Genomic DNA, 12,720 nt, shown 5'->3' on the forward strand with positions numbered 1-12,720 from the left:
GCGGATCTAAATATTTATAATTAATTATAACTAGTTATGATTAATTATTCATATTTCCCCATGAATGAGTTGATTCGCTACATACTCATTTATTGACGAGTCGGCTGCAGTGCGGCTAACTGAATGCGCTGCTTCTCTACTGCTCACTGCACAGAACAGACGCCGAGAGAGGTGTCAGAGGAAAGTCAGACCTCGCGTTCGCGGGACAGCACTGGCGAAATCGACCCCTTTCAAACAGTGTCGCGTTTCGAACGTTGTTTAAGCGACATATACCGTATTGCGGTATTTTAAAAATTCCTATCATAACAAAAATAAACACGGGTATTCGGTACAGTATGTGGAAAATAATGTTTTTTGAACCTTAAACTGCATAAACATTTCATTACACCAAATACACAAAATAATGTTATTTTTAACAACATCATATGACCCCTTTAAAAATTAAAAAAAGTCTTACTAACCAAACATTTTTTAACTGTATTGCAATTTATAATATTGTTAGAAAAATGCTAAATGGAGACATTTAACTAGTTGTTTTGGACAGTATCACACTATTAACATCAGTGAAATTTATATAATCAGATGGCTTTCTGTATTTTGCATTAAAGCATGTGAACATCCAGACTTTCTCATTTTGCTCTGCTCTCATCTGTCATTTGTTTAATTTTCATTTCATTAATGGTGTCAATTTTATGAATGTTTGTGTGTAGTAAGGGCATTTGTGTTACTGGCTACACATGTCTGATTATATAGTTTAAAGACTTTAATTGACATATTGAGAGGTGGTGAGGGTTTTTCTTGCAGGACTCTCTGACCTTGCTGTTGACGTTGGCTCTGTTGGCGATGAGCAGCTCGAGACAGAGTGCCCCCTGGCGGGACGCAGCGGTGAAGTGCAGCGGGGAGAAGCCCTTCTCATTCACCTGATTGACATCAGCGCCTGCTTCGATCAGCTCATTCACCACCACGTCCTGCCCGTTAAAACACGCCAGGTGCAGAGCAGAGTTTCCATACGAGTTCGGCTCCTTAATCTGAAGAGAGAGACACAGATCACATGATTAATGGTGCTGTTTTAGTCAGCTGGCTGGGTTTTTAGTAATCATGATGTCAAGGCGGTCACAATCAAAGCCATGTAAATACAGTCAAATTAAACTAGAATTAAACTAAGCCACTAGAAGGATCATGTGACACTAGACTGGAATAATGATGCTGAAAATTCAGCTTTGATCACAGCAATAAATGACATTTTACAATATATTCACATAGAAAACAGTGATTTTAAATTGTAAAAATATTTCACAATGTTGATCTTTTTACTCTTCATTTTTGATCAAATAAATGCCTTGGTGTAGATTAATTATTAAATGTAGATTAATTATTATGTCAAACAGTTATTTTATGCCAATAATACAATCTAATACATTTAACATAGTCCACTGGATTATATTATATATTTAATATCTGTTGGATGACTAAAATATTAATGATAAACATATATCCTGTTACAACAGAACGTGATTTAAATTATTTTATAATGCATGAAAAACAGGGTATAACAATATGAGTTATTTGATATTATAATTTGAACTTTTGTCGATTTGGCTATACATTGCATATTAAATTATAAATATAATTTAAAAGGCATTAATTGACAAAGTGATTTTGAAGACCATGGGTCAAGGTTTTTCTTGTACGACTCTTAAAAAGTGTTCGTAAACACACTTATGCATGCTAAAGTCAATGAACTAAGCAACTGAATAAGATGAGAGCATTAATACACAGTTCACTTGGCGACCAAGGGGCGGAGCTTTATCTGCTGTGGGCGGAGCTTACTTACATCAACGCCCAGATTGAGCAGGTATTTGACGACGTTGATCATTCCACTGGAGGCAGCGGCGTGAAGAGGACTGTAGGATTTCTTATCCTTACAGCAAACCTCAGCGCCGTGAGACACCAGAAACTTCATCACCTCCAGATGACCTGCGACAGACAGAGATCCATCTGCTCTACACTGATCTGAGACTGATGGAAACATGTTTTCTGTTGATCCTGATGTTGACGTCTCACCCATGTATGCGGCCCAGTGAACGGCTCGTCTGTCCTTCTTATCAAAAGCATTGACGTTTGCACCTCTGGACACCAGCAACTGAACCATCTGCAGTGACAGAGAAACCACAGAGTACACCATGAACACTAAACTGGATGTTTTATTTAGATCTAGTCTAGAGGACCTCAGCAGCACACTTTCAACAGGACAGCAATGGCTTAAAATGATTTAAAATCTTTGTTGTTATTTGACTTCGTTTGGAGAGCTGGTCCTTTTTTTCCCTTATGTGCTAGAAAAATACCTCACCGATCAATAATATATCAGCTTTTGGGTCATGTATCTGCCAGCGGCATTCTAGACAGACCTCAATCTGTTGGATTTGTTGATATCCAATCAGAAAGAAGATATGAAAAACACAGCAAACCAGTCCAGCAAACAGAAGTGATATGGCATGCAAAGGTTGTTTTAACTAACCTATTAGATCTACACCTAAAAATGCTTTAAGGATGTGTCAACTAGCTGTGGATCACATGGCTTTTGAGATGGTCTCAGTTTGTTTGGAGAGTTCAAATATAAATGTACACAACCATTTAAACGTTTTTATATTTTTAAAAGAAGTCCCTTTTGCTCACCAAAGGCTGCATTTATTTGATCAAAAATATAGTAAAATAGTAATATTGTGAAATATTATTATAATTTAAAATAACTCTTTTCTATGTGAATGTGTTAAAATGTAATTTATTTCTGTGATCAAAGCTGAATTTTCAGCATCATTACTGCAGTCTTCAGTGTCACATGATCTTCAGAAATCATTCTAATATGCTGATTTGTTGCTCAAGAAACATTTCTGATTATTATCAATGTTGAAAACAGTTGTGCTGCCCAATATTTTTGTGGAATCAGCATTCTTTGATGAATAGAAAGTTCAAAAGAACAGCATTTATTTGAAACTGAAAACTTTTGTAACATTATAAAATGTCTTTACTGTCACTTTTGATCAATTTAATGCATCCTTGATGAATAAAAGTATTCTTTTTTTTTTTTTAAAAACCCCAAAAAACTTACTGACGCCAAACTTCGCAATTTGTGAGATTAGAAAAATGCAAAATAGAAGCAATTAACTAGTGGTTTTGGCCTGTATCACACAATGACCATATCAATGCATTAACACGAGTGAAACTAATATTATTAAATGGCTTTCTGTATTTCGCATTAAAGTATATGAACAAAGACTTTCTTGTTGCATTCTTGGTGTTAATATGTTGTTCATTTGCAATTCATTTCGCTTTTCGTTTCATTCCTGGTGTAAACTGGTCTCATGAACTCTGCTATGACACACAGTATATTGTGCAAACGTCTCACATCCAGCACAGGCAGATATTGAGCATCTGCTGATCTGTAGATAGTGAAAAACTGAGCGCCTGACCTCCAGGTGTCCGCTGAAGGCCGCGTGGTGTAGAGCTGTACGTCCGGCGCGGTCCGACACGTTGACGTTACTTAGCAATGGGACTAATGCCTCTGCGCAGCGCACGGCTTTATGGGACACGGCCACATGCAGCGGTGTCTGCCAGTTCTTATCCCGTGCGTTCACATCCGCCGAGTGTTTCAGCAGCACCTGCACAGCCTCCTGAACACACAATCACATTAATGAGCTTGAAAGCCATTTCATTTGTTTATATCTGTTGTTCTGACGCTGGAGGACGTGTCGTACCTCACTACAGGAAGCTACGGCCCGATGAAGAGGAGTGAGCCATTTATTATCTTTGGCATTCACTCTCGCCCCTGAGAGAGAGAGAGAGAGAGAGAGAGAGAGAGAGAGAGGGAGGGAGGATGTGTGCGTGAATGAATTACACTTTTAATGTCACAGCTCAAGCAGGACACGTGGAGCTTCCTGTGAGCCTGTTCAAAATAAACCCCCAAAATGCTCTGTGATCACATCTGCTGCTTAAAATACGGCAGCACCTGTTACTTTTACTCTTTCATTCATGATAACAACTCCTCCTTTACACACGGCCAATTCAAGACGTCACATGATGTGTGTGTTTTGTCAGTGTGTCATTGGTGTAGTGCTCAACAAATATGACTTATTTGCAGTTTAATTCATTTATGTTACATATTTTATATACACAATGTCAGTGTGTCGTTAGTGGTTGCTAAGGTGTTGCTAGGTGGTTTCTATTGTATTTAAATGATTGATGTATTTTGTTTAGATGAAAAACACAAATAGTTGTACACTATCGTTCAAAAGTTTGGGGTCTGTAAGATATATTTTTAAAGATATGAATACTTTTATTCAGCAAGGATGCATTAAACTAATCAAAAGTGACAGTAAAGACATTTATAATGTTACAAAATATTTCTATTTCTTGAGCAGCAAATCAGCATATTAGAATGATTTCTGAAGATCATGTGACACTGAAGACTGGAGTAATGCTGAAAATTCAGCTTTGATCACAGAAATAAATTACATTTTAACATATATTTACACAGAAAACAGTTATTTAATAATTTTATAATAATATTTCACAATTTTTACTGTTTTTACTGTATTTTTCATCAAATAAATGCAGCCTTGATGAGCAGAAGAGAATTCTTTCAAAAACATTTAAAAAATCTTACTGAGCCTAAACTTTTGAATGGTAGTGTAGATTTATCCATCAATCCAAATTCTATCATAATATTGGTCTATTAATAAATCTGGCTGATATTTCAGAAATAAATGCAGCCTTGATGAGCAGAAGAGAATTCTTTCAAAAACATTAAAAAATCTTACTGAGCCTAAACTTTTGAATGGTAGTGTAGATTTATCCATCAATCCAAATTCTATCATAATATTGGTCTATTAATAAATCTGGCTGATATTTCAGTCACTATACTCGAGGTTTGGGTTCTCCCAGCTCATTCTGAGCATTTGGGGTGGAAATGACCCTTCATACCTGACAGGATGAGCAGCTCTATGATCTCAGCGTCGCCCAGGTAAGCAGCAGCGTGAAGCGGCGTTCTCTTCTCACTGTCCTGAGAATTCACAAACACAACAGTTCATGAAAAATTGTGTTTAAAAATCTACTTATTTTCACTATTTCAGCAAATATGATAGCTTTGAAAAGTTTAGGGTCGATAAGATGGTTCAGTGTTTTTGAAAGAAGTCTCTCACCAAGGCTGCATTTATTTGATCAAAAATACAGTACAAGTTGTGAAATATTACTATAATTCAAAATAATCATTTTCCACGTGAATATATGTTAAAATGTAATATACTCCTGTGATCAAAGCTGAATTTTCAGCATCATTACTCCAGTCTTCAGTGTCACATGATCCTTCAGAAATCATTCTAACATACTGATTTGCTGCTCAAGAAACATTTCTCATTGTTATCAATGTTGAAAACATTTGTGCTGCCCAATATTTTGTGGACACCATTTTTTTTTTCAGGTTTCTTTGATGAATAGAAAGTTCAAAAGAACATTTGTTTGAAATAGAAATCTTTTGTAACATTACAAAAAGGAACCAGATGAGTCCTCTGCACAATCGGACTCTGCTGCAGCCTAGATTTAAACTGGGTTTGTCTGGCCAGAGGAGAAAGACACACTATTGGCGCTTTTCCACTGCATGGTACGGCACGTTACGGCTCGGTACGGTTCACTTTTGGGGGTTTTTCCATTGGGTATAGTACCTGGTACTTTTTTTAGTACCACCTCGGTTGAGGTTCCAAGTGAACCGTACCGTTACCAAAACGTGACGTTTAAACTCTGCTGATCACGGATTGGCCGGAGAGAATCGTCACTACCTGCGTCACTGAACTTGCGACACAAACACAACAGAACCGCTAGATTTAAATCAGCACAGCCAGCGTAGAATCGAACGCAACTGTTTTGAACGAGCGCACCTTTTTTTAACAACTAAAAAGTGGCTGTTCCCCCTGTTGAGGAAGTACAGACGTTCCTCTCGTTGATAGCAGAGGAGCGGATCCAGCGAGAACTTGATGGGGCGACGCAGAATGAAAAAGTTTTTCAGGAGTCGCGGCAGTAGAGGCGGCGCAACTATAACGGCATGTGAATAATCCCGCCCACTCTAAAGCGATACTAAACTGCAGTGGAAACGCAAACCGAGCCGTGTCGTACCGTGCTGTGCCGTACTGAGCCGTGCCAAGCAGAGTTGTACCACGCAGTGGAAAAGCGCCATATTTCGACACACTATTTCCCCATTTAATACTGTAAAGCTGCTTTGACACAATTTGCATTGTAAAAAGCACTATATAAATAATGGTGACTTGACATTATAAATGTCTTTACTGTCACTTTTGATCAACAATGCATCCTTGCTGAATAAAATATTAATTTATTGATTTTTTTAAAATCCTTTGCTGACTGGTGCAAGAGAAACATCAACCAATCAAATACTCTAGAACTACTGCATCCAGTCTCATTTCTGCTCAAAACAGAGTGAGGCTGGTGGTTTTATACTAGTCTGTTGTTTATGCAACATATGTTTATGCGATTCACCTCTGATTTGCATGAGTTTTTCTCTAGTTGGAAGTGTTTGATGTATGTGCGGTTTCAGCAGGGTGTGTGTTATACTGCATGATACACACTGGATTCTCGTGCATGGCACACAGTGATGCATTTGTATGCGTGTGTGTGAGAGAGAGATCAATGCGGCCGCAGATCTCTAGAGACGGCATGCAGAAACATGAGACACATACACAGTTCTCTGTTTCAGGTCCCCAGGATCTACTGCAAACACCTATACTGCAGCTTTAACTGTTCCTCTAGATGCTTGAGGAAAGCGACCGGGATGTTTGACACTTACATCAATAAAGGCAATTACTAAAGAGCGGCTATCATTCATTCTTCAGTGGCATGCCACCCTGCAGGCTTCTGTTTTCCATCTGGTCTGGAATGAGAATGGAAAACAGGAGGCCAAGCCACACCGAGTCACGTGACCCGACAGCCCATCACTGATTGGCTGGCAGTGGAATGGGCGTCTCTCCAGGCATTGGCGATGAAAACAGACTCCACATTAAACAGTGAGCAGTAAAATAAACCCTCTTCAGTCCAAATGCAAGCTCATGAGAGCCTATTAACCTCTCGGATAAACATCCATTACGAAACTAGGAGAAATAAAGTACAAGAACGGCCTCTGCGTGCATTTCAGAAGGGTTTCCAAGATCATCCATCAATGAGAAATCAATAAACTGGTCACAAAACCCAGCCAGATGCAATAAAATGTAAAAAATTACCACTTTTAGAGAACTTCAAGGGACAGTTCATGTGTTTTTGCAAGTAATGGACATTCACCTGTACATTGACGTCTTCTTTCTTGAATATGAGAGAGCGAACTTCATCTGCGTCCCCGTTAAATATGGCTTTAATCAGAGAGGGCTGTGGAGAAAGGGTTACAAACAATACTTAAGAGCTTCTTTAACTCTGAAAGACAAACCAACACATCTGATATCAATCAAAACTCAAATTATGACAAGCTCGTCTCAAATAACAGCATCTGTGTTAAATGTTGTGTGAAGATGAAAAGAAACTAAATGAATATAACACTGTTTAATCTATGCAGAAAAGAAATTCTGAGAATCAGACGTCAAGAGGTTTATTATAGAGAGAAGAAAACAAGAAACCATTGATTCATCAGCATGCCAAAGAGAAAAAATCATTGAAGTGCAGCATGAAATCAATGTATTTAATAGTAAATGAAATCAGTTCTAACAACATTCGTGAGAATATGGACAAACTGTCCATCTGCGCTCAGTTGCTTTAAACAAAATAGGGACTGAATCAAAGCAACAGTTTATACTAAGCAAATTAAGATTTATAACCAGGTCAAAGGAATATATTGAGGATGCATTAATAATTGTTTACATTGTCACTGATGATAAGAATAATGAGTGATGAAGTTATGCATGCAAAGCATACACAATTCTAGATTCTAAGTGTAAATGGTTATCTATCTATCTAAGACACTACATGGTTAGGAGAGGAATATACTATGCATGGATTCATCTATTGAGATATGTAGATATGGTTTTTATACATTTTTAATAAATAATTAAAAAAACAGTCAAATCCTAATCAATGTAAAAATATGGAGCACAAAAGATGCTTTTAAAAAAAATACACAGAAACCGGCCATAGAAAAAGTACTGTAGGAAGCAAATAAATAAATAAATAAATGAACAAATAAATTAAAGCACACTGTACATTATCTGCTTCGTATTAATTTAAATAAACATTGGCTGATACTGATATATCAATCATAACTGCAGCATGTGAAAATATTATTTTGGCATGTGTTTACAGCATACAAGCCACTAAAACAGAACCTAAAACTATTAAAACATTATTGCTAATTGAAATGAATCTGAAATAAAATAAAAAACATTAGTTCAAACATTTTTAAAAAATTGAATTGTTGCCTTAGCAACTAACTGAAATAAGTTTAATTTTAAGAACTAAAATTATTAACTGGAAATAAATAAAAACTAAAAAAAAAAAAAAACTATAACTACAATAAAAGCATAAATATTTAAAAGAAACAAAAAATTATAATGACAAAAACAAAATTAAGGGAAAATATAAAAATAAAAGCTAATTCAAAACATTAATCAATCCTATAACAGTATATAAATAATACTAAAATAACACTGCATCAATCCCAATAAGCACATGCATTAAATATCTTTATTCAAAGTTATTCCAAATAAGGACAGGCAACACTGAAGCCCCACCCTGTCCAGCCCCACCTGGCTCCGCCCACCTGCCCCGCACTCCACTCTCAGGTGTCATTACAGGAAATCACTGAAAGCGCAACTTACGCAGCTCTCTCAGAAAAATAGGTACAAAAGCTGTCACCGGAAGAATAACCTTTAAGAAGGTACATTTTTGGATCTTATTTACCACTAAAAGGTGCATTTCATTATTTTAAAGGTACAGATTTGTACCTAAAGTAGGGCTGCACGATAAATCGAAATGGAATCAAGATCGCGATTCGACAGAAGCTGCGATTGTCATGCGTATCTTTCAGTGAAGCACGGTTCTGTGATCAGCAGTAAATCTCCATCCGAAGGCCAGAGGGCGCTCTCACGCTGAAACTCCAAATACGCCTCGCAGAAGAAATCGCGGAAATGCCTATCGTTGCAGCTGAATAAACAGAAGATTCAGCTGCTTTCATTGATTCAACGTGACTAATAAACACACGACTGCGGCAATATACGGTTTATCTGAGTTCTTATTATAATTTTCATTAAAATGAAGTATATTTATAATGCAATGCCTTTATCACTGCTTAAATACTATGAAATATGTTGCGTGCCTTATTCTGTGTAAGAAGCCACATCATCTCACAGAAGGATTTATTTCAAACACTCGACTGACGTTATGAAGTGAGTTTGGAGTAAAAATATGTTATTAAATGTGGTATTTTCACATGCTTTCAGATGGAGCAGCATTTACTTCACAGAGCCGTAGTTCACTGAGAAGTTATGCATACAGCTGTCATTATCGCGAACGATTTCTTCGATTTCATAATCGCGCAATAAAATCGTCTGCGATTTTTTTGCGTAACTTGTCAGTGAACTACGGCTATGTGTAGTAAATGCTGCTCCATCTGAAAGCACGTGATGATGATTTCCTGCTGATTACAGAACCGGCTTTTTTAACAAAATGCGCATGACAATCGCATTCGATTAATCGTGCAGCCCTAACCTAAAGTGTACAAATTAGTATCTTAATGGTACATATTAGTGCCTTTTGAAAGGGTACCAACCCAGTGACAGCTTTTGTACCTTTTTTCTGAGAGAGTAAACAATTACTACTTGTAAACTCTCTCTCTCTCTCTCTCTCTCTCTCACACACACACACACAACCTGTATGTGGATTCGCCTCACAAACACATGATGCAGCAGCTGAAAACAGACATGAGAATGAAAGACAGAAGGGAACGTCGTAAAAGAACAACCCAGTGACAGCTTTTGTACCTTTTTTCTGAGAGAGTAAACAATTACTACTTGTAAACTCTCTCTCTCTCTCTCTCTCACACACACACACAACCTGTATGTGGATTCGCCTCACAAACACATGATGCAGCAGCTGAAAACAGACATGAGAATGAAAGACAGGAGGGAACGTCGTAAAAGAAAGAATGCAGCTTTCCTCTGTTTAAGGAAACGTGGTCTGTTACAACAGCAAAAACTTTAGCCTGAAGCTCCTGAAAACTGCCTGAAATCAGTCAGAACCACTTAGACTGATCTTCAAAGAATGCTTTTAACTATTAAAGGACAAAACCAGCTGGTTAAATCCACAGAACTGAAACCTGCCCGTCCCGGTTCATCCACTAAACTGATGATTATCCTGCTAATTTGTCTACAGTTTCCATTCACACTGTTGTTGTAACTCACTGATCAAAAATACAAACACTTCTAGCTATACATTATGCATTTTGGTTTGAAATGTGTGAGAACAATCCACAATCCACAATGCAACAAAAACACACAACACTGCTAGTGAGCATTAGCACAAAAATGTGTTCCTCTCTTTCTTTTGTAGGTCAAATTCAGTCAAGACAGAACAACAATATGCATGTGAATGTTTTAACGTAACTGTACGACAGGCTAAAATGTAGTAAAACATACATACATACATACGTGCATAAATAAACAAAATAGATTAAAGTTTAGCTTTGACGAAATCTAAAATAAATTATTAGGAAAAAAAATTCAAAGGGTTTTTAAAGTTTATCTTTGATATAAAATAAATTTGCTATGAAATTAATTTTTGTAATTTATCTTTGAAAAAAACTAAAATAAAAAAAATCTAAAATAGATATTAGATAAAATTCAACAACAATTTACAAAATTTTTTTTAAGAAAATTAAATAAAATAAAAAAAAAAAATTATGAATGAATAGACAAATTCAACAAGAAAAACATTTACAAAAGGTTTTTATCTTTGAAAAAACAAAAATACATAAAACGATTTACAAAAGGTTTTTTACCAATTATGTTTGATTAAAAAAAAATATTTATATATATATATATATGTATGAATTAATTTTTTTTTAAATGTTATCTAAATACTAAATGCGGCCTCACTTCATGAAAAATCTTTTCATATGAATCAAACAAATTGCAAAGAGTGCACGAGGTTTGTTTATGTCTGCATTTGTACAGTACTTGTGTAAAGTGTGTTTCCGGCCTAAGGATTTGTTCACACATTATATTTTGCAATTGTTGATGGTCATCTTTGGCCTTTCCGATGCATCTCATGCCATGTCGAGTTAAGTTAAATTTTTATAAAAGACAGTATATTTTAAATGAACGAATGTGTGCTGCGTGTAAAGCGTGTCCTATTGCTGACAGCTGCGTTTTCATCCAGGTCAAAGGTCCACAACTCGCTCCTAGTCACATGATCCCGGGTTTCCGAAGGGAATTTTTGGACCTCACCTGGAAACCCCAATCAGATGTGACAGAGACGGATGAACGTGTCTGTATCTGTCTGCAGATAATAACGGCGATGGATCACGACACGCAGCTACTAAAGCAGCAGTTCGACTTTCTTCTCGCTCTTTTGAAGTTCACCGCTGCTTTACACACTCAACAAACACAAACACACCATTATCATCCACCTGCAGTCAAATCAGCACCTCACCTTCTCGTCCTGAGAGGAATTCTGGGAAATGTGGTCCGGGGCGGCTTTGGAATGCAGAGGGGAGGGTTCGTCGTCTTCCACCTCCTCCAGGACCACGATACACACACGACTCACGCGCTCCGACCGCATGCCTGCCTCTCCAACACACACACACACGAGAGCCGCTTTCACAAAAAACACCTCGCGTTATTCCGTACGGCAGATCCGTCCACGACGTTCAGCTCCGATGCCATTAGTGTCCCTCCAAACGCGCACAATCCCAGAACAGGGAATTCCTCAGAGCGGGAACATCAGCAGTGCTGCAGTGGGAAGATGCAGCGTCCTCATACACACACACTCACACGCACACACATGCACACACTCTCTCTCTCTGTGTGTGATCTGAGAGGACAATGGTGTGTGAGCTCCTGCTGAAACCTGCACTTTACACACACACACAGATCCAACCCCCACCGCAATAACACACCAACCCTACTGCAGCGAGAGAGAGACAGAGAGAGACTCAGAGAGCGAGCGAGCGAGAGAGAGAGAGAGAGAGAGAGAGAGAGAGAGCGAGCGAGGGGTGTTTTGTAATGAGACAGTGAGCTTCCGACAGCATGAGCCTTTAACACCAGTGAAATATGAGCAGAGAGACAGAGCAAATATATTTATATTATATATATATATACCCTATACTAAATGCCACAACTGCCGAACTGCATCACGAGTCTACGGGGGCGCAGATGTTGACAAGCCAACATGTCACAACCAAATGCAAAATGCCCAAGACTTAAGACCTCACTCTCCAACATCCGGGAGAGCCGCCATAGAGGCAGAGGTCCCCTCAGCCGGAGCCTTTTCCCATAGTAATACTCACCATAATATAACAGCTGAAAAGTCTTGGTAGTAACGTTGGGACAGTGACTATTCCCCCTAGGGAAAAAGGCACTACGGAGATCACATCCTACCCGATGGGGAGGTAACATGTGAAGATCCACCTATGGACTTACAGAGGAAGTACCACATAGGGAAGGTACTGGGGTGGGC

General features: G+C 37.9%; 1 protein-coding gene across 1 annotated transcript in view; it reads right to left on the reverse strand.

The window, feature by feature from the left end:
- Positions 1–12,720, reverse strand: part of LOC107755939 (serine/threonine-protein phosphatase 6 regulatory ankyrin repeat subunit A-like) — a 38,225-nt gene that overhangs the window by 15,661 nt on the left and 9,844 nt on the right. Inside the window, exons 2-9 of the mRNA XM_016572902.1 lie at positions 11,695–11,831; positions 7,342–7,425; positions 4,981–5,059; positions 3,756–3,826; positions 3,471–3,671; positions 2,065–2,152; positions 1,835–1,977; positions 816–1,028 (exon numbers count right to left, since the gene is read on the reverse strand). Of these exons, the coding sequence (XP_016428388.1) occupies positions 816–1,028; positions 1,835–1,977; positions 2,065–2,152; positions 3,471–3,671; positions 3,756–3,826; positions 4,981–5,059; positions 7,342–7,425; positions 11,695–11,823 (1,008 nt within the window). The 5' untranslated portion in view covers positions 11,824–11,831. The remainder of the gene's footprint in view (positions 1–815; positions 1,029–1,834; positions 1,978–2,064; positions 2,153–3,470; positions 3,672–3,755; positions 3,827–4,980; positions 5,060–7,341; positions 7,426–11,694; positions 11,832–12,720) is intronic.

This window comes from Sinocyclocheilus rhinocerous, unplaced genomic scaffold (genome assembly GCF_001515625.1).
Source record: "Sinocyclocheilus rhinocerous isolate Xijiao unplaced genomic scaffold, SAMN03320098_v1.1 scaffold1463, whole genome shotgun sequence".
Lineage (NCBI taxonomy): Eukaryota > Metazoa > Chordata > Actinopteri > Cypriniformes > Cyprinidae > Sinocyclocheilus > Sinocyclocheilus rhinocerous.